The sequence below is a fragment of the Morone saxatilis genome, unplaced genomic scaffold, assembly GCF_004916995.1.
Source record: "Morone saxatilis isolate NCDOM2014 unplaced genomic scaffold, NCSU_SB_2.0 Contig12, whole genome shotgun sequence".
In the NCBI taxonomy this organism is placed as follows: domain Eukaryota; kingdom Metazoa; phylum Chordata; class Actinopteri; family Moronidae; genus Morone; species Morone saxatilis.
The window spans coordinates 27,628,057-27,649,947 of record NW_023339674.1 but is presented as its reverse complement, the minus strand read 5'-3'; the positions used below and the strand labels follow the sequence as shown (position 1 = coordinate 27,649,947).

At 39.5% G+C, this 21,891-nt stretch overlaps 1 protein-coding gene across 1 annotated transcript in view; it reads right to left on the bottom strand.

The window, feature by feature from the left end:
• Window positions 1–21,891, bottom strand: part of szt2 (SZT2 subunit of KICSTOR complex) — a gene marked incomplete in the record, with an annotated part of 110,147 nt that overhangs the window by 28,481 nt on the left and 59,775 nt on the right. Inside the window, 12 exon segments of the mRNA XM_035652785.1 lie at window positions 905–984; window positions 1,378–1,633; window positions 7,447–7,632; window positions 10,327–10,448; window positions 12,382–12,429; window positions 13,903–14,033; window positions 14,529–14,661; window positions 14,814–14,911; window positions 15,932–16,098; window positions 17,031–17,230; window positions 18,055–18,246; window positions 20,713–20,892. Coding sequence (XP_035508678.1) covers window positions 905–984; window positions 1,378–1,633; window positions 7,447–7,632; window positions 10,327–10,448; window positions 12,382–12,429; window positions 13,903–14,033; window positions 14,529–14,661; window positions 14,814–14,911; window positions 15,932–16,098; window positions 17,031–17,230; window positions 18,055–18,246; window positions 20,713–20,892 — 1,793 coding nt within the window.

Below are 21,891 nucleotides of genomic sequence, written 5' to 3'. Positions count from 1 at the left end.
TGTCCAATATTTTCACATTTTGAACTTGTCACCTTTGTGAACAAACCCCATGAGCAAAAAGTATATGCTATACCACACCAGGTTTCAATACCTTTGATGTCCATGCATGAACACACAACTGTAATTGAGCCTGCACTTCATAATCACATATGGTGCTGTCATCTACAGTGAGTATATGTCAGCTCATACCTGGCTTAATGCATTAGAATACTGTGCATTTAGTGGCTTTCAAATCAATCTCTTTAAAAGCAGTGGTTCGAACACAGGCTTGAGGGTTGTTAACTTGTTTGGCATCTGGTTGAATCCTCACTTAACAACCTATATTGTTTGAAAGCAAACACTTGGAAAGTTAAAAAGTCCAGTCCAGCTGAAAAGACAACCAAGATGGTTAAAAAAAAATAAGTCACATATTCACAGATTAAGTTAGCTAATGTTAGCAACTAATCAACGTCCATTATCAGCTCGCTAGTTAGCTAGATAGCATTTTGCTAACAGTAGCTTTCAGATGTAACTAGTTAGCAAATAATTAATGTTGATTAGCTAGTTTTGCTCTGAAGCTAAATGTGGTGGTTGAGTTAGGGTAAGCGTTACACAGGTGTGATACGGTTGGAGCGGTTCTTAAGTTTAGTTTTAGACTCAAGTTTAGTTGTGTTGCAACCACATTCTTGTGTGTCATTTTTCACTGAGGTTGCTTGCCTGACTTGTATCAAAGTCCAAAATCAGAAAACATAATGTCAGATGTTTATGTAATTTGATCTCTTAACTGCCATTCAAAACATATTATACATACTCTGTATATGAGGGGAATAAATAACCTGCAATGTGAACAGTATTTCAATACTGCGTTTAACTTGAAAATATTTAGGTTATGTGTGAATGTGGCTTTAAAATTTGGGATACTTACTGAAATGGGCATGTTGGACTGTGCTGACCTCTGCTGCCAGGTCACAAACAGGTTCTCTATCTTCATCTGTTTCTCCATTTCTGTAAGCACCACGACAAAACCATTACCCCTCCTGTCAAAAATTCTGTTATTATTGTTGGACTAACAGGGATGTCGTGGTCAAGATTTGTTGCCCCTGATCCCATTCAAGAGGTATTTAATACTGAGTATCTGTCAATATCGAGTCCCAAATCAATACTTGTATTTTCCTAGATAATACAGGTGCATAGTGCACACTTCAAGTACATTAAAGTTATCAAAATCAATCCAATGTATATGCTTGACAATTGAAGAGCTCTAGATTGCATTGCCTGCATCAAAGCTGCTCAATATAGCTCAATATAGCAGATAATGTTAAGTCAAAAAAATTTCTTGATCTGCCTCGATTCTGATCCTTGAGATCAGATCAGGACATCTCTGGTAGCAGTATTAACCTCTCCGCTCAGCAGCTTTGATTTCCAAGAGTTGGCCGCCATGTCGGGCCACCACATCCCCCTCCATCAAGGGTCGGATGGTGCAGACGTCCCTCAGAGCCTCGTCAAAGGGAAGCAGTTCCGAGGGGAAGTGAAGCGGAGCAAGACTTCGGCCTGAGCCACCCAGCCTGCCCTGCTCTTTGCTGGGTAAAGGAGGAACCGTGTTACGCAGCAACGCATCCGGCTCCATGGAGGGGCTCAGGAATGGATTGGGATCCTGGAAAAGACAGACAGAGAGCAAGAAATAAACAAATAGACGAAAGATCGTCAATTAAATGGTTTGGACAATAAATGCTAAACAAAACACAGCAAACAGAATGCCCATACCATAGTTCAGAGAGCAGAGAGGATGGGTACTTTTAATTCTCCCTCTTAGAATAAAAGGATCATCCAAGACGTTTTTGAGGAATATTCGGATAAAATTAGGCATTTTTGTCTGCATGGTCAGCTTTAACACTCATTGTACATTGCATATGGAACTGCACTATATATCATTGTTGATGGGTGTTCTTCTTATTGGATATTTCCAGAGCTTTGTTCATGTGCCCTGGTGGCTGTTGAGAGGAACTTTTGGGCAAGTTTGTTCAGCGGAGCAGCTCAGGGGCCAGATGCCCCAGTATGGCAGAGCTGGCTGCACCATGCCCACAGGCTGGAGGGTCAAACTGTTTCACTGGTGCTCCCTCTGCTTCTCATCAGGACCATGACAGATGAAGCTCTGTTCAGGCAAAATTTTCTGCTGCTCTGACTCTGCCTTCTGTCCGGACTCATTAGTAATGCAGTGATGAAGAGCAAGGCCATCGAAGGGAAAGGAAAAGTTTGGTTCTTTCTATTCTTTGAGCTTGTTTTGTAATTGGCCGTGGGGGGAGGCTAAAAGGGCATTTGGTGTCTTTCTTTGCTGTAAAATGCTGCTCTAATAAATCTCTGCTTCAGCCTACAGTGTAGGAACAACACTATGTGTGACATTTTTCAACCCTTTTTCAGTTTAAACTGAATTGCATGCTTGATGTCAATGTCAGCATATCCCAGATTGACCTGCTAGTGGTGCCCGAGGGAAAAAATTTGCTGCTGGGCCCCTATTAGCCCGTCCACCCAAACCACCATCCTCTCCCTCTGTAAATTCAGTATGCTATTCCTATGCTTGGAAACCTTTTGGCCAAGGGGTTTTTGTGTGGTAATTTGATTAAACACAAAGTCATTTAGGAGTAAGCGTCATGTAATAACTTGTGCTTTCTGCTGCTGCAAATACATGAACCAAAGAAAGAACATACTTGGAGACAGCCCATAATCTACCGCTTAGCCCTTATCATATCACTTGATACTGAGGTGTACATTACCAAACAAATAAATCAAATTACTGCAAACCACTTGACACTAGGGATTGTGCCTCTCCATCACGAGGTTAATGTGATACACATCTTGATACATTGCTAACGATCTGATACATTAAAGACACCACTGTGATACGAAAGGATTAACCCCTATTGTGATGGAGTGCAATTCAACACAATTTGATTCAACACAATACAATTCAATGTAATACGATGTGATGCAAAATAATATGATGCTGTGTAATCCTATATGGTACAGATAGTTTGACTTAATTTCTTTGGTAAGCAGCTTGGGAAACTGTTTTTCGTTGGTCACGTTTCTAAATAATAAAGCCATAGGGTCTGTATTAATAACCATATAGAAATAGTTTTCTTTTTTCCCCCCTTTTAGTTTTCCTACTTTTGAAAGAGAACCCAGAAGTTCTGGTTTCACATCCTTCAAAATGTGATTTGTCTTTGGTCATGCAAACTAAGAAAAACAACCAGTGGTTGCTTTTTAGATGGATGTGTATTTGCTGACTAATATTGAAACTACTGACTTACACTAGATGGTGAGTTATCACTGCATTCAGACAGACTGCACTGCACAGAATGCATTTCCTCATTCAGATAAGATTGAATTAAAATGTAATCAATTCTTGGTGAAAACAGTGTTCCAGTTGACAATCAGTATAAATACTTGCAGGCAGAGGCACTCACCCATATTCATGTCACCTGCAGCTCCATCAGTGCATGTTGCTGCTTTATTCAGGCTTATTTTCTGTTTTGAGTATCTCAGCAAAACTGCTGGACCTCTTGTATTAAATATGGAGCTGCAGATCAATATGCGACTGATGGTCTCCGTGGTGCAAACCAAAACAAGATTTCTCAGCCATGTTACTAAGCATTTTTATTCCTCTTGATTATTACCCCTCTGTATTTCCCACTGCCTTATGTTGTCCTGATCATATCCTGGAAATACAACCCTGTCACATCAACAGCCTTGTCTTTCAAAATGAAACACTTAACTACCTCACTGCAATTTAATCCCTGTCAGTTTCCATTTATCCTCCTGGATTATTTATGATCGGCTCTGGTATAGAGAGGTCTAAATAGGGAAGTTTTCATAGTCTAGTCTTTTTTTTTTATTTTCTTTTTTTACGTGTGCTGCCACAAAACTGTTAGCTAAGCATATTTAACAACCAGTCTTTCTTTCACACTCCTACTCCTGTTCTCCTCCAGCATCACATCATGAGTCAGCTGTCATATCACCATCACCGTTCCCACTGGTGGGTAAAAGGACAGCAGTGCAGAAAGACTCTAATTTGGAGTCCAGTGATTTTCATTTCCACAGAGGCAGAGCGGGTGCCCTCTGTGAATGTGTATGAATGTGTTAGTTTTGCAATTGCTGTTTGAATGTGTGTGATAGGGTGAATGTGGCATGTAGTGGTAAAGCGCTTTGAGTGGTCGGTAAGAGATAGGCGCTATACAAAGTTACGGTCCATTTACCATTTACCATTTAGTGTAAGAGAACATAGGAGCACTTGCATATACATGACATTCTGCAATTCTGATAGTAGGCTAGAGATAGATGGAGAATTGGGCTAACAGGTTTCTGCATCTAGTCTTGGAGCAGGTTGGGAAAACACTTAGGTTAGCTGGGCGGCCCTGTGCTTCAAGAGGCAGAGGTCGTCCCATTCGGAAAGGGTTTGTTGGCTTCGTCCCGGGGCTCCTCTGCCACGTTGTCCAGTTTCTTGAGCAAGAACTGAACCCCAAATTCGCCTCCGAATGCATAGCATCTAGTGTGTGTAATGTCTATGAATGAGTTCATGTTCCTGTTTCGATGACTTTGCATTAGCTGTGTTATATGGGTTGAAAGGTGAAATGGGGCATGAAAGGGTGAATGTGGCTTTGAGTGGTCGGAAGACTAGAAAGGCGCTATACAAGTACAGGTCCATTTACCATTTACCATTTAGCAGCTGCTGTTGAGCTACAATAACTAATAATATATATGTATGGAATGTTTTTTCCCCCATCACTATTAACATCCATGTCAAGTTTAAGGCCACCGAGCTGTAGGTTTTCCTTATCTCAGGAAGTAATAGGCTTCCACTGTTTCCAAAAAAATCCATTAAAACCAGGTGGCAGACACATACTGCTACCTTACTCAAGATACTACATTATTTTATATAACACATCAATTAAGACATGCAATCTATAATGTGATTTTATACTGCACAATCATTGCAGTTGTATCAAAAGCAGTTCTGTTCTGATAGGATTTTATGAGGAAATACAATTTCCTCATACAATACAATACAAAATTAGACATATTGTTTCACTGGGTTTAGTTTAACATACAGTAACTTTGAGTAATGAAAAAAAAAAAAACAAATGTAAATAACATTAAATGCAACAATTAGATTAATGACAGTGTGATTAAAAAAGCAGAGACTGAGCCCCAAAGTGTTGCAACAGAGCTGCCATGATCCTCTTTCAGTACAACAGCCCACATATACTGAAGAAACTATAGCAGCGGCAAAATGGCAGTGAGACACTTGGTTTGTCTATTCTGGGCTACTGTAGAAACATGGCAGTTTAACATGGCGGATTCTGTAGAAGAGGACCCGCTCCCTCTGTGTAGTTACTCATTCTAAGGTAACAAAAAACAATTCCTATTTTCAGGTGAAAACATACCTATGAATATTATATTCCTCAATTATATTCCTTATATTACTCAATGTTATACACTGGACCTTTAAGGTTTGTTGACTTTAATAAAATTCCGAAGGTCACAAATTCTACTGGAAGTGCTATAGTAGATACTCATTTATCTTGAGAGACTATTGACTTACAGAAGCTGGGGTCATATGTGTAAGGAATGATGGTCACTGTAGTTCAATGACAGGCAGTGTAATGTGCCGTATCACAGTAAATATTGTATCATGGTACAAGCAGAAACAACATACATGCAAGCAGATAACCTCATCACCCATCACTGAAATACATAAATACCATGAGAGCCGCATGTCAAAAAGGCTGGCAGTGTAACAGGTTCTGACATCATCACTTATGTGGGAGTCACCAGAATTCCCTCCAGGACACAACAGCTGTATGAAGTCTACCCCAGGACCTGCTACCTCCTGCGATGGTGTAAATCCAGATGCTGCCCTGACAGGCTGCTTCCACCTGAAGTAGGAGCTCCCAACCCCCACCATACTGTATGCAGACCTAGTGAGGCACTACGGCTGCTTTTTAGTGACAAATCTGAAGTGTGTCAGCATGTCTGTAAAAGCAGTCTGTGAGGGAGCACATGCTGAGGGAGGAAATCATTATTTTATCCCAGAAGTGCTGCTGAGGTCTGTCTGCCTCATTTTATTTTTTTGTGGCCAGAAAAAGAAGCAAATGGCTGTCTAGAGTTGGAACTTGTAAAAACAGTAAACCATCACTCATAATCCTGATGTACTCTTGTGCCTCAGAAACATAAGGGTCCTTTAAAAACTATAGCAATTTTAAGTACAAATCATTTTGAAATAAAAGATCTAGTTCTATTATTTATGTTAAACAGCTATACTGTTCATGGTTGTACATGAAAAAAAATATTTTGTATAATATGATCCAAATGAAAATTTCAGTGGTTACTTTCTTATTGAAATCAATGCTGACTCAAAACCTACCTTTCATATTCCACAAGCACACACAGCAGTCAACTGTGGTTAACACATCTATCATTTGAGCACTCCCTTCGTTACACCATGTGACTAGTGATAAGCAGATTAATCGGGCAGACTATCTAGCATTTTTGAGCCAATGTCTGCGCTAACAAGGCTGATAAGCAAAAAATATCTTCAGACACATCTGCAGGCAGCGTTGTCAGGGTGGCTGCTGTGGAACCATGTTAGAACTCCACCTTGTGAGTTTTGGGAAGGTGGTGAAAAAGTTGGTTTGGAGCCCTGTACTATAACTCTCATACATCCTGCTATATATACCGGCATTTCTTGTAGAATAGAATAGAATTTTACATGACTTTTCTTTGTTTTGATATTGGCATTATATATCGACCATCAGCAGCATTGCTCTGTAAATATCAGCATCATTACTGAAAAACCCATATCGACCACTGCTCATGACTGGAATTGTGGGGTAAGCTCTGCAGTGCTACAGAGTTACAGTGTTACAGAACTACCCTTTGCTGGGAGTTCTGACACTGATGAGTTGCAGTCACCACATCTGGACAAATGACAGCTAATGCTAGTTAGCCCCCATTTCTATAATGCAGGACAAACACAGCACTGCGTGCAGGAGCTGCCAATGGCTCGGCAGGTGCTGACATAACACAAAGCCAAAATAAGCCCTAGTGGGAATATTCAGTGTTAATGTTGCAAAGCTGTCTAAGCAGGGTGGAGGGATAAAATTGCTAACCGCTAATAGCTATCGTTTCAGGGGGTTCTCAAACTCTTTCATGCCCCACCCCACAATAGATGCACATTATATTATTTGTGTTAATAATTAATTTACTTAATATAACGGTTGTATCCTCTTTTGAAAAATATTGAAAATATCTACAGTATCATTAGAATTTAGTTTTATAGTTTTCTGTTCAACTATAATATGTCTAATAGAAAGTTGTAAAAGGTACAGGGCTGGAGGCCTGAGCTCAGTGAACTGAAGCAACAAATAATGCCCAGTGAATTGGTTTAGGCATGTCAGTCAGTGTCTTTACCTGCTTGGAGTCCATTTCGTGGATGGGTGCATCAGAGAAGCAGTAGTGATGGAAGAGGCCCATCTTCTGGTTGAGCAGGCAGTGGACGACGTGAGCCCTCGCGTTCTGCCACTTAACAAGGCGGACCAGCTCCCGATTCAGAGAGGCGCCCAGGTCCACAGACCAGTTGTAGCTGTACAGAGTCACCTGAAGCCGTGATGGTCACAATATGACAAATCAAAAACACCACCAAAGAGCTTGCACTTACAATTCTGAGTACATCCATTTTTAAAAACTCTTTGTTTTACCCACAAATGATGCACAAATTCAGTTTTCCCTGTTTTACTCCCACAGTGACAGTTTAAGCAGTAAAATAATGCACTTACCGGATATGTTGTTTAAAGAATTGCATTACAACTGCATAAATCTGTATCAATTCTTCTGTGCATTATAATCTCTAACTATATTTACCATACAAATATTTACTAACTAAATCTACTATTCTATAAAGCTAATACTCGTGTCATGCCAATGTAATACCCTTTAGTTACCAGTATAATCAATTAAGGTTGCAGTAGGTATCTTTCATAAAATCCAATATTGGTCTCTAACAAATAGCCCAAACTGGAGAGTACAGGTATTTCAGAACCCAGTCATCATGGCTAAATATACAAAATCTTCAGGATTATGTTGGAGGGGTTGTGGCCTCCCAAGAGACCTCTTACTGGGATGTACTGGGAAAGTAGAATTAATCTTGTGCAAAATTAAACTTCGACCCAAAGTTAATCATCTTACGAAATCAGATGGTAAAAAGAAAATGTGTTTATTAAGGACCTTGCCTATACTATCCAAAATAACTATTGGAATCTTATGGTCGCAGCAAGAGCCCCCTTACATAAAACAGTGGCAGCAAACAGTGAATGAAGTGCTCATCGTGGAAGAGGTCACAGCTACCATACAGCTGAAAAATGACTTTTTATGGAGATATAGTCACAATGGATACTAACTATGTCAAAGAAAGAGCTAAAGCATATAAAACTGCCATTTCTCCCGTTTCTTTTCTCTTTTTTTTAAATTATTATTTTATTGTCTGCTTAGTGTTTTCTTCAGGTACATTAGGTTTGCGGTTGGCTTATCCATATGTCTCTATTTCATGAAATCTGTATGAAAAGATATATGGTTATATTGGCCCTTTAAAGTTATTTCAACTGGTAAAAGTTAGTGGATGAGCTATAATCTTTAAAATATAACTCACATGGGTGAAATAAAGCCATTTGGGGTCAGAAAAGACCTTTCAGTTACAAGATCAGAGTTCAAATCACTTTTTGGCAAGCAGAAAAATGCATGTAATGAGATGGTTTGGCCCTTAAAAGATATTTCAACTGGTAAAATTTATAATGCAGAGTCGAGATTATTTACTAAATGATGAAAGTCCTAAAAACATTTGTTCCCACATTAAATAAACATCACCAAGATCAACCTTGAAGCCTGTTGAGTTAACAAGGGCTTGCAGTTATTATGCTGTTACTGTTATAGTTATATTTTACATTTTAAGTTAAGACACAGATGCTGTAGAAACAGCATTTGGATTTTTTAAGAAAGGCGTAATACAATGGACCTCATGCATGATACTACATGATAGGGGTGGGTAATTTGCAATATTATTTTTTCCCAATCAATTATCGATTCATAAATTCCTCTGAATCGATTCAAGCCCCTGGCCAAGGGTGGGGTGCAGGAGGCATAACACCTTTGTGTGACTTGCGTTGTGACGGGACGGGGCCGCACTAACCCCACAAAAAACATAGCAACAAGTGCAGGGTAAGGCGACAGTGGTTTAAAACCAGCGCCTTTCAACTTAAAAGCAGTGAAAAACCCGAACACAAGGGGAAATAGACAAAAGTAAGGTAAGTGTGTTAAAGCGTGGTGCCAGGCAGTTACTAAAATACCTGCATTAACACAACCAAATTTGCGCAAACCACTTAAGCCACACCGTGCAGATGCCTCGCAGCAACCCGCGGCTAAAAACCTGAGGATTCAAAACAACGGCAACTCTTGACAGACCTTCCTTTGCAAACTGTCACCAAAACTCTGCCCGGCGCACAGGAAAAAACGGAGTCTGTGGCCCTCTTTCATATGTAAGACCTTACGAACCGTTACGAGGTGTCGTGGAAAGACGGGGGTTTTAAGAAAAGCATGGATACCACACTTCGAACCACGATACGCCCATACCAACATGCAACACATGACTGAAGTCGCCGTCCCGAAAAGGCTTTTAAAATTATCAATAGCGTACTCTGATGAATTATTTTGTGTTAATCTACGTTACTGAATCGATATCGAAGCATTAAAATCAACATCGAATGCAAAATCATATCGAATCGTTACCTAAAGCAATCAACCTAAAGAATCAAAATCGAATCGAATCGTGAGGTTCTTAACAATACCCAGCCCTACTACATGGGATTCATAAAAGTTACCTGTTTGACACATATGTTAAAAACTGGACATATAGTTTAACCCTAACCCTTTTCACTCTGTTTAACAAATCATTTTCCAGGACATTTTTCAGGAGTTTTTCTTGACAATTCAGGACAGAACTTGCTCACAAACATCACACATTTTAAAACGGTTTTTCCATTCCACCTAACATCTGATTAACCCAGTTTCCAAAGTCCAGGTGTTTTCATGACTCTCTAAATTCTGTGTGGGAACCCTGTTAGTATCTGCATGCTGACATCCTACTAGAGGTAAGTGAGACTTTGTTTTGGTGAAGCAGCTGGACCAGAGATGTATTCATAGCTCAAACAAACAGAACCTTTGGATTTCTAAGAGCTCTGTCTTGTTCTCTGCCTGGCCTGAGGGCTATTCACAATACAGAAGATCCTTATGCCAAGTCACCTTTTTGTCCAGGACACTGATGAAGAGGAACCTCTGGCGGGGAGCCAGTCCTGCACTGGCCTGGCCAGGACTGAACGAATCACTCTGCTCCAGAGCCTCGAAGCGCTGGAAGCCCTTATGAGCTGGGCAGAAGAGAGAGAAACTCAGTGAGGTGGAAAAGCAATATAAATCAAAGGCAGACGGCAGCCGTGGCAAGTCCTTCCACACGGGCTCCCTGCTGACTGTTAGGACATTCTTTCATCTGTTCTCTACCTAACTGAGGGCTTACAGTCACTGGACAGCAATGTACCATGACTTTGAGATCAACTTTTTACATGTAATTACTTTTCATTTGTGCATTTATTGGGGGGACTGGCTCACTGGGTCTTTATAAGCCCAGAGGCCAAGTGCACTGAATTACCCTGGATTCTCTGAGAGCTTTGCAAGGTTTGACTGAAAAATGGGTCAAACACAGAGCATTTATTCTTTGCATTCCACAGTAACGTGAGGGATATTTTCCAGATTCCATCCATTTTCCATTTCCATATCTATCTGTAGATAGGATACTCTATCTTAGCATGAAGGAAACAGAAAATGATGAGGCAATGGTACCAGATTCAAATTCAACTTGCAGAAGACTTAATGTGTGCTTCAACCTTTTAAAGCCAAAGGAGAAAAAGCAGCTTTACAGCTATTTATTACTGCAATGCAACAATGAAACTGCACTATAATTTATATACTATTTGTTTTTATTATCTTGTCAATGTCTAATTTACTTCACTCTATCAGTTTTTAATGTATTCCATTTTCTCTTTCATTGTCTTTTAAACCAACTAAATAATCGGTATTTGTAGCCATACTCTGAGTGGGTGGGGTGTAAAAAGATATGTGGGTGGTACTTGAGTCTATTGTGGCTGGGGCTTACTGAACTTGTAATTTAAGCCTGCAAGTGATATGGGTTGATTAGAAGTTGCTATATCTATTAGAAAACTTTTTTTTTTTACTAGTTTTACTATTTTTTGATCACAAGAGTAAGATAATTATTTAAAGAGCAAGTTTGTTTTATAAAATAATTGCTATATTTACATGTATGGAGCATTGTAAGTACATCATCTGTACCAAACACTCGTTTCAGCCAAATACTCATTCAACCCTACTACTTAAGTTACTGTTGTAACTAACTGAAGTTATAAACGATTCAAATTCAAAGATTTAGTTACCATAAAACTCCAATTGAAAGCAGGTCCCCTTTACTAGCTTGGTGTGGCTTCACATTTTGATTATTAAACGCAGGGCTCAATTAGAGGCCTGGTCTGGATTTTATAGAAGTACTTTGGATGTATAAAACCTCTTAAAATTATACATGAGCGAGTTCTAAGCTAAACAAATGCAAATGTTTAAACTTTTCTTTTTGTTGGACATGCTACACATCAATAGACAGACATCAAAGATTCTCCACAATTCAATTGTTCGGTTCAGTCGAATCGATGTATCAAAGTTCATTTGAATGATTTGTTATTAAATAGCCACATGATTATATACGTAGTATGTATAGTAATAATATTCATACTGGTTAAAACAAACAATTTGATAGTATTTCCCATTTTTGTTGAGGGAAGAAGAAGAAGAGTTTTGTATGAAAAGGATTAAAGGCCTGTCCTATATATAGGCCTGAGGCCTGTTCCAAATCAAGGCAGGTTGAAATCAGAGATTGAAGCAAATAAAACAAACAAAAAACAAAAGCTCTATCTCTGTAGGGATCCTTTCCATAATGTTGTCTCTTAGAATAACAATCTGAGCTTGTCAGTGGCATAAACTTTTAATGGACATACTTTTAATGGACCAAAATCACAGATGCCCCTTTTAATTACTTGACTGTGCTTTGTGCCACGCACCTTGACTCGCAAAAATAGGGCCCAATGTCTCTGTTTTATGCCTTATGTAAAGATGCAAAGCATTTGAATTGCTTTTGTGCAAAGAAAAACAAAAATATACATGAAGCACTAAATTCCTATCATAAAAAGCATTCAAAACATCCCATCAGCATCAATGTGTTAAGCTGAAAGGCCAACTTACGTGTGAACCTATTTAGCACTGGGGTGTTTTCCTCATCTGAACTGTCTTCTGTAGGCAAACAGAGATGGTACAAACAGCAAGGCGCATGGACAGTGAGACACACAGCTCGACACAAACTGATGTAAGCAGACACTTGCAAAATAACAGTTAATGTTAGACGGCTGCCAGCACGGACGGAGAAACACAGTTCTCAACACAGAGTCAAAGAGCAGTAGCAAGGACAGCATGTTAAAAGCCTCAACACAGAACACTCATGCTTGGACCTCTTCCTCTAAACTGCACAGGAGGTTAAAACAGGTGTTAGCAACATGCTGCTGAGTTTATTAAAGTCTTCACACTGTCAGACACTAATACAGACCTTCATAAACATTATGCAATATCAGCTCATCTGGATACCTTATGGTCTCCTAATGCTCACTTAAATTACACTGTAAAATGTTTTTTTCTTTTCTTTACTATTAGAGTATTCTCTTCAAATTTAAAGTCTCTAATTCTATTCACTTCATAGTAATGGCTTAAAAAAGAGGTCCGATATCACAGTTAGCAATGAATATTCTGATAAAGGTGACTGGCTGGGGCATTTCCTACATTTGGACTGACATTAGAGCAGTGGAGTCTCATTGACTAGAAAAACAAAACAAAATGATTTTTTGAGGGAAGCCAACCTTGAACTACAAGTCCCAGAAAGCATTGTAGAAAAACAAACATCCAATTACTGAGCTTTAAATCCTCTGACTGTGCTGCTAATGGTGAATAAAGTATAAGGTTTGGGATGTATAGAACTTGTTTGACAAACGCAGTAGATTACCTTACTTTTCAGACCGGCTTGTACTTTTGCTTCTGACTTCAAAATATTCTTAATATTTTGGCTGGTGATTAGACCAGAAAACACAGCACTGCGATCCAAAAAATCCAATTGCAGCAACAGATCCACAAGTTTGAAAACTTATAATACAGTTAAACAGGATTTTGCGTTTTATTTTGAAAATCATGCAGTAACAATAGAATTATGCCATTTAAGGTTATAAAAGGTATTATGTGCTCAGACTCCCTCAGAGTTATTTCCAAATTTACAAGTTTGCAACCACAGCCAAAACATAATATTTTGGTTCTATTACATTGGGCTTCTCATGCTATTGTTACAGACAAATGGCCATTTACAGGAACGCCAGCTTCACTAATATTATTTGTGTGGTTTCAGTTTAGTCCTTTTTTTGGAAATATATTCATTAACACTAAGTGCTTGTTAGCTTCTCAGTCACTGAGTCATGGATAGTTCAAGAAAAAGTTCAGATTAATTTGCTGCTGCAGCCTCTACATGCAAATGCAACCTAAACAGGAAAGTAAACAGTCAGAAGCGAGTATTTGAAAACCTAACTGACTATAGATTATCAATGGACTGATAATCATTTATTGTGTTGCAATGTGTATGGTATACAGTTAAGTAAGCAGTGCAGGAATGAGCATTGAGGCCGTTTGTGGCCGCTGTGATTGTTCAGAGAGACTGGCTTTCGCAGTTACCTTGCTCTGTGCTATAGTGCCACTGATAGAAGTTGCGGCCAATGAGAATGAAGCTCCTAGTGGTGCCTGGAGGCTGGCTGAGGTTCTGGACAAGAGGGAAGGGTACAAACATGTCTCCAGATGGGGGGCAGCTAAAAAGGAAGAAAAGAAACGGAGAAAACCATTATTGCGGTACATATTACACAACACTGGTCTGAGATGTACTGTACATGTGTGAGAATGAAGGGCTGTCAGACTGTTCCCCCTTCAGTCAAAACCTCATGGATGTATTGAGAAGAACTAGACACAGTTTTGGGGGTGGGCTCCATTCATTCTTTTTGAAGCTGCTCAGTGGCTCATATGTGCTTTTATCTTTTTTTATCTTTAAAATGTGGTTGCCTTCAACATAGATTAGTCAAGCACATAGCATATCTAAGTACAGGAAAGTAGAAAGTTGACTGAGGGTTTGACCAAGGCTTGCTTGGAGCACAGGGCAAAAAGGGGCAGGACTTATATAATAAAGTAAATTTCACAGCAGTATGTGGCAGCGTCACTTTTGATTTTCATAAAGGAAGGATGAGGATATGTATAGTATATTACAGTTTTGAACAAAATTACCAAACATTTTATACTCACAAACAACTCACCTTTTCTTTTCAAATGCCTTCACTGTTGTATCACTGGCAAGAGAACTGACCAAATTGACAATCTCTGCCAAGATGGAAGGCAGAAGGAAGTGAGAAGCAATTTCAGCAGTGCACTGCTGAATGGAAGGGCAGCCTGTTTATCAGCAGCCAGGTCAGAGGGAAAAACAGAGATACAGAGAGTAAGTACTTCAGCTTACACAATACAAAATCTCTTATCCTGAAGATGCAGTCTTTCTGATAAAGGTTTTCCTTGCAGAAAATATAGGAGAAGTAAATAACACTTACCAAGTTTAGACATGAAAGTGATCCAAGGCTGGCAGGTGACCTGGTAGATGGGATGCAGAGTTCCCACATCTCCCTCCTCCAGCTGAGACACCTGCCTCCTACACAGCAACAAAACATCCCTACTGCAATAAGACAGCTTTACAGGCCCAATAAAAGTAAAAGACAGCACTGGTGGTTTAAGGGCTTGTTGATCGCTGTCAATAATAAATGATTTCTTGGTCAAGTGCTGGGAGTTTTGGCTTTCACAACTCAATCTCACATGACATTTTCACATTTGTGAATTTTCACACATTAGCAATTGGTTCTGGTTATGTTTAAAACTGAAATACGGCTCACACGGCTACGTAAACGGCTTATTTCTCCATAAGACTGCATGCTATAATTTTTTATTACAGTCAATGGAGCTGCCCCCTGCTGGCCATGACACACGTTAGCTTCGCTTCACAGACCCGGAAGCTCTGTCTATTCTATATACAGTACTGTCAAAGAGTTGGTGTCATGACAGAGTTAATATGGAGAACGTGTAACATGCAAACATTTACCTACTTCCACATCCAGTAGAAATAGAGTAACATTGTCATTCATCTGGACACACGTTTGTGTCATCCTGATAATTCTAATAAATACTCTCCTTTCAGCTCTGGTTTGGTCTCAACCAAGTCTTAAAATATCTAGCACTTTAGATGCTAAATGGTCCACTATGTTCACCAGCTTGTCTCTAAATGTATCTGTCTTTTGGTTGGACAGAAAACCATACCACTAAGGCACTCCGCACAGGGTAAATAAATAAATGTATTGATTGCTTTAAAAAAATACATGTACATTTCACACTTTCTATTTCAGTCAGGTTAGATGCAGAATGGTGTCCTTTTTTTCACATCACTGCTTAAAAAGTAAGCACAGTAAGTAAGTTACAGCACACATCTGTTTACAATGTGTGTCTTTATCTCTACTGACTAAGCTGTCAATCAAACATGTATACTGCCCCGCCCCTTCAGAGGCTTGAAGGGTTAAAGAAGCACTTCTGATTAATTTCTTTCAGTGAAAATCAAATCTTTGCAGCTTTAGTAATAATTCAATGCAGTGATGTTACTGATATAGTTGCAGCTGTAACCCACCTCTGCGCCTGCTCCAGCTCCACGGCCATAGCTTTCTCCTGGCTCCACTGCTGCTTCACGTTCTCCGTCTTGTGTCTTCGTCGTGCTGCTCGTCCCTCCTCTCCTTTTTCTTGCACTATGTCGTCAGTTGTCTTAGGGCTCCCAAGCTCTGATGATTCTGGCTTACTCTGCGAGAATGGAAAGGGACACATTTGAATCGCAAATAACCGATATAAGCTCTGTGAAAAGTAGAAACCACCAACAAGGTTCCATCTGAACTCTTAGGTTGGTGCACTGGCTCATATAAAGTCTAAAATGTAGCAAGACGTTCCTCAAAAGATATTAATGCTAACCGATATAAAATTAATCTCACAAATAGCCAGTGACTTGCATACTGGTCAAGACTGAGATTGTTGTCATCAAGATTTCAGCAGTTTTTGGCCATGTTGTAGGCTAATGATTTAGGGTGCAGAGTTAATGAATTTGCATTTCCATGACCTATGACAAGAATATTAGCTTTATATGCCCCAGAAAGTTAGCCCTGAGTGTCTAAGATTGTCCCTGTACAGCAGGGTATCCTCTGCATAATAATAGACAATGGTAATATACAGTATGTCTTCTTATAAGGCCTAAAGGTAAAACATGAACAGGGAACAGGACTTGTAGAAGTGAAGAAGTAGAAGTGACCCATAATTTTGTAGTGCAGAGTCTATGAAGATAGACCTTTGTCACAGCAGCCATTTTGACATGAAATAGTGTATTTACCCCTCTGTTGGTATTAAATTATTAATGATAAACAGACAGAGGTTAAACACTCTGAATCAGTAGGTAGGTAGGTGTTATCATTATTTCAGTCAAAAAATTAAAAAGAAAATCAAAGAATAACTAGAGTATTATTAATTAAAATTTTCAATTCAATTTTATTTGTATAGCGCCAATTCATAACAGAAGTTATCTCAGGAAAATTTTCAAATAGAGCAGGTCTAGACCGTACTCCTTATAAAATTATAACAGCCTAAAAGCTATGACTGCCATTATATGACCCATTTACAATAATATGTCTGAGTATTGTAATAAATACTAAAGCACCAGAGAGCAGAGAGCCACAATGAAAGCTCACCAGTATGTCCCAGAAGCTCCGGCGGGTGCTCTTGCTGGTGGGTGTTGTGGACTCGGGTGTGCTGGTCCCTGTCACAGGGATGCCAACCACAGCTTGGGTTAAGGTGATAGGAGAAGGGCTGGTTTTAAAGACCCGTGAGCCGCTGCGCTGTCTGGGGCTGTCCTTAACTTCTTTCACTTCAGGCAAAGTAATCAACAGTCCTGAAGACACATTTCAGAAAGAGATGACCACAAAGAAGTAAAATTTACATTTTATGTCGCAGAGTAGTTTTGAGTCCCTTTGAACTACAATTCCACAAACGCGGCTGTGGCTCAGAGGTAGAGCGGAGCGGGTCGTCCACTAATCCCAATCAGAAGGTTGGCGGTTCGATCCCTTGCTCGCTTCGCTGCATGTTGAATGTCCCTAAACAAGATACTGAACCCCAAATTGCTTCTGATGCTGTGCACTGGTGTTTGAATGTGTCTGAATGCTTTATGTTTCTGATGAGCAGTTAGAACCTTGCATGGCAGCCGCTGGCATGTAGTGTACAGCGCTTTGAGTGGTCAAACAACAAGAACTAGCTTAAGAAGTGCAGTCCATTAACCATTACTCAACCGTTTACATTAGATTACATTTTAGGGTGTTGTTTTTCTTAGAAAGGTCCAGTTTGTAAAATTCATAGACAATGATCTATTGTCAGAAATTGAATATAATATTGACAGTAATGTTTTCATTAGAATAACTTTAACCTGAAAAAGTAGAACCGTTGTGTTACCTTAGAATGAGTTGTTTTTATCGACTGTGGGAGTGGAGACCGCCATGTTGAACAGCCATGTTTCTACAGTAGCCCAGAACGGAGAATCCAAACACTGGCTCTAGATAGGATCTTTGCTTTTTCTGCGAGGTTTGGTTGCGGGGCAGAGAGGGAGTTGCGATCTGCAACTTCACCGCAAGATGCCACTAAATCCTACACACTGGCCCTTTAATGCTATACAGTGCCCTTCCCCATGCAATTAAACAAATAACCATTTGGTGATGACCTCACCTTTAGCCTCTTCTCTCTGAGCTTTGGTTGCGGGGCAGAGCACCCCCAGGCAAAGAGGATTTGGCAAGACTCTCAGCTCCATGACAACGTCACACAGTGCATGACGCAGTGCCCCCTGCAGTTTATCACTCAGCTGTAAGGGACTGACGTTGCCTTGTTCCCAGATGTCAAAACGCACATACAGCTGTGGTTCTGTTAGAAGACAAACAACTTATTATGTTTTAACACTTTGACATTGATAAAAATGGATAAAAACATTAGACAAAACATTAGAGAGGAAAATCCTGTTGACTCTGCACCTAATACGTTGTTTTAGTTCCTTATAGGGGATAAATGGTAGATTAGATTTAAAATAGATAAAATAGATAAATAGGTCGTATCCCCTCCGGGGTGCACTTTGTCCACCCAAACAGGTTGTGAGAGGTGCTGATTTTTAAGGTGGAACTGCTTTATTCAGTGTTTTTACTGGTTTTAATCAGCGTTTGCTTGTTTGTTTGTTTTGGAGAGGAGGAGACATCTGTGGATAATTGGGCTCCAGGTAGAAACCTCCTGAACCTTGAACACTGAAGGAATCCTAACCGGGAGGAGCTGACTGCAGTGANNCCGGGAGAAGCTGAGTGCAATGACTGCAATGGTGGTGCAATGACGCCAAGACAACAACTCCCACGCTACGCCATCAAACTTCATCTTTTGTTATTGTTTTGATGTGAGAGAACCCATAGGGGCAGAAATGACATGTTTTGAGTTTAATATTGGGTCAGCAGTACTAACAGTTCCCCCAACCTGAAATAAAGCATATTAATTACTACCATGGTGTCATTTCTTTATATTGAAATATAAAAACAGCACAGGACATATACTGTAAACACTTAAAGTTACATAAAACACAGAAAGTACAAGACAATGATTCTCGCTCTGTCAGGCTCAGCCACTCACACAGACTTCTTCCACTTCACTTGTACAGGCGGATGAATAAATAATAATGCTCATTCTCCTGCCTTCTGTTCTCTGCTGCTCTTTCATACACTCTGCGTTGATCCCACCAGTGTTTCATCAACATTTCAAATCATGCAGACTTTTAATATTTTGGGTAACCTTTGATTAACATGTCTTCAAACTACACACAAGTGCACAGATGGGGACATGTATTATGACTGTCACTGCACAGTAATGTTTTAATGAAGTCAAGCCACCATTGGAAGATGACTCTATTTTTAATCTCCAAAACAGCTGGAGTCTTATTTGTATGGCATTTCTTTTCTGTTGAAACACCAACAACAGAATATGACTAACACTACAAAACACAATTATATTAATAAGCTCCCAAAACTAAGATTTAATTTTGATTTATGGCACTGTGATGCAGTGTCACATTGACAAATTTAGCCTCCAGGAACAATATTCTCCTCATATTAAAGAGTTGTATTCATTAATCAGGAAGATTTACTCATTCACTTTTCGGGGCATTTAGTATTTAGACTTTAATTTAACAGCCGGACTGTAACCCAATGACATAGCTCAACATTTATTACTGTAATTACTCCATTTTGAAAATTAGTGCAGTTTATACAATGAAATGATTCCTGGCACTTGCTGTAACCTTGTAACTTAATTATATCCAATGTTAAATATATATATATAATATATATGCCGTCGTCGTCGTTTTTATGATTGTCATCGATCATAGTTGTTGCTTCTGTTGTTGCTGTAGCATCGTTTGTCTCTCTGTCTCTCTCTGTCTCTCTCCTCTCTCGTCTCATCTTTCTCCCCCAACTGCTGGTCAAGGCAAGATGACCGACCCACCTAAGAAGGCCGAAAGGATCTGTCACCCTAGGTTTCTGCCTGTTAAAAGGCCAGTTTTTTCCTTCCCTGTCGCCCAAGTGCTTGCTCATGGTGGTACTGTTGGTTCTGTAAATGTTATAAGGAGTTTGGTCCCTAGACCTGCTCTATTTGAAAAGTGTCCTGAGATAACTTCTGTTATGAATTGGTGCTATACAAATAAAATTGAATTGAATTGAATTGAATAATATATCCAATATATCGGTGCATCCCTAGCAAATGGCTGTTTCTTTATGATGTAACTCTTCAACCATGTGGTCACTGGGTAGTTACATTCTCATGCTTTGCACTGTATAAAGTAATTTTCTAAAGTATACTATTTATATATATACACACACAACCCTTTTTTGCTGTTGTGACAGTTTCATTTCTCAGTGTCAATGAAGTTTACTTCACGCTACCTTACCTTACCATATCAGTAGGGACAGTAATTGCATTCATGTGTGAATATGTGACAACTCAATGAAAACAAATGCATGCAGGGTGAAGAAGAAAAAGGCTTCACTTAATTACTATAGACATTTTTGGACCTTCATTTTTGCTTCATCTTGCATTTTCTGACATTTAGGCGCACTACTGCTCCAAGGCTCTATTAATTCATGACCTTCATGTCATCAGTAAACTGAGCATGTTCACATTTTACCGAGTATTTAGCTTTATATGACAGGACTAGGGACTAAAATGAAGACCGTTTTTCTTGCTGGCTGCTTTTGTATTGAAGGTTTATTTGGTTTTACCTACATTTGTTTGTCACTTCCTTATCCACTATCTGACTCTAACCACCCCATCAGGGTGCAAGTGCTGATTCGTTGTGTTTACCTGCACCTGAGATGCCGTTGATAGAGTACACTTTACCCACAGTGGTCAGCTCATCGAAATGGTCACGATGTAGGGGGATTGTGCAGTTCTCTGATCTCTGCGGTCGGGCACAGTCTTGAGCGTGAACCTGAAGGGGACGACCATGGGCGTCCACAAATGAGAGGGCGATGCAGGCAATTCCTGAAAAAAAGCAGAGGGATGCACCAATGACCAATGAACTTATACAGAGCATTAAAAACTGAAATCTAGTCGGCTCATTAGGATTCCAATTTCTGCTGCTTTCAGAGTCACAAATGATTTGTTTTCCTTCGCAATCATACAAACATCCGTGACAAGGAAACAATTTTCATACAGCCTTGGGGTTATAATAGGCAAATATCCATTTGTATAACTGGAAAATGTAATATTTTGTTTTAATTGTCATGGTGTCTGTCATCTTATCCTTCTGTTTTGTCACAGCATTATTATCATCACTGAAAAGGGCAGTCAACCTGTGATCCTCATTCTCATGAGCCTCATCACATCACCTCATAACACCACTTGTGTGAGACAGCGATGGGTTAGCTTTGACACTAGCTATTATTGCACAGTGAGTAAGCAGTGCCATGCATGGAGGGGGGTGGATGTCTTGCCTCCTGTCTTACAGACAGAGATGAGGCACAGGTGCATTTAGAAAGTAAAAGCATGTAAAATTTCCGATACTAGTTTAATCACACTAATATATATATATTTTTCATCAAAATCTGATTATCTGAATATATACACCAAAATCATAAAACCAAATCATTATCCGTTCACTATGAGAGGGAAGCTATTACACTGGTCACTAAAGGAAGCCTTTGAGCCAATGTCACTGACCTAGAAATCTTCCTGTGATGCAGTTAAACAATTACTATAACAAAAAGCCATACAAATCACTTTAAGTGTGGTCACTGAAGTGAACTGAATTGAACTGATTATGCACAAATGACAAACATATCAAAAAATCAATCAAGATGCTGTAAAGACAGATCAAAAAGTGCAATAATGACCCACAGCCAGCCAGCATGAGCATGCAAAGCCTTTTTCAGTGGCCCTTGGGAAAGTAAATAATATACAACACTACAATACTTGTCATGTTACATATTACATTAGTGTGGTCCTATAATTACAAGCTGCTAAATTAGATTAGTGATAAAA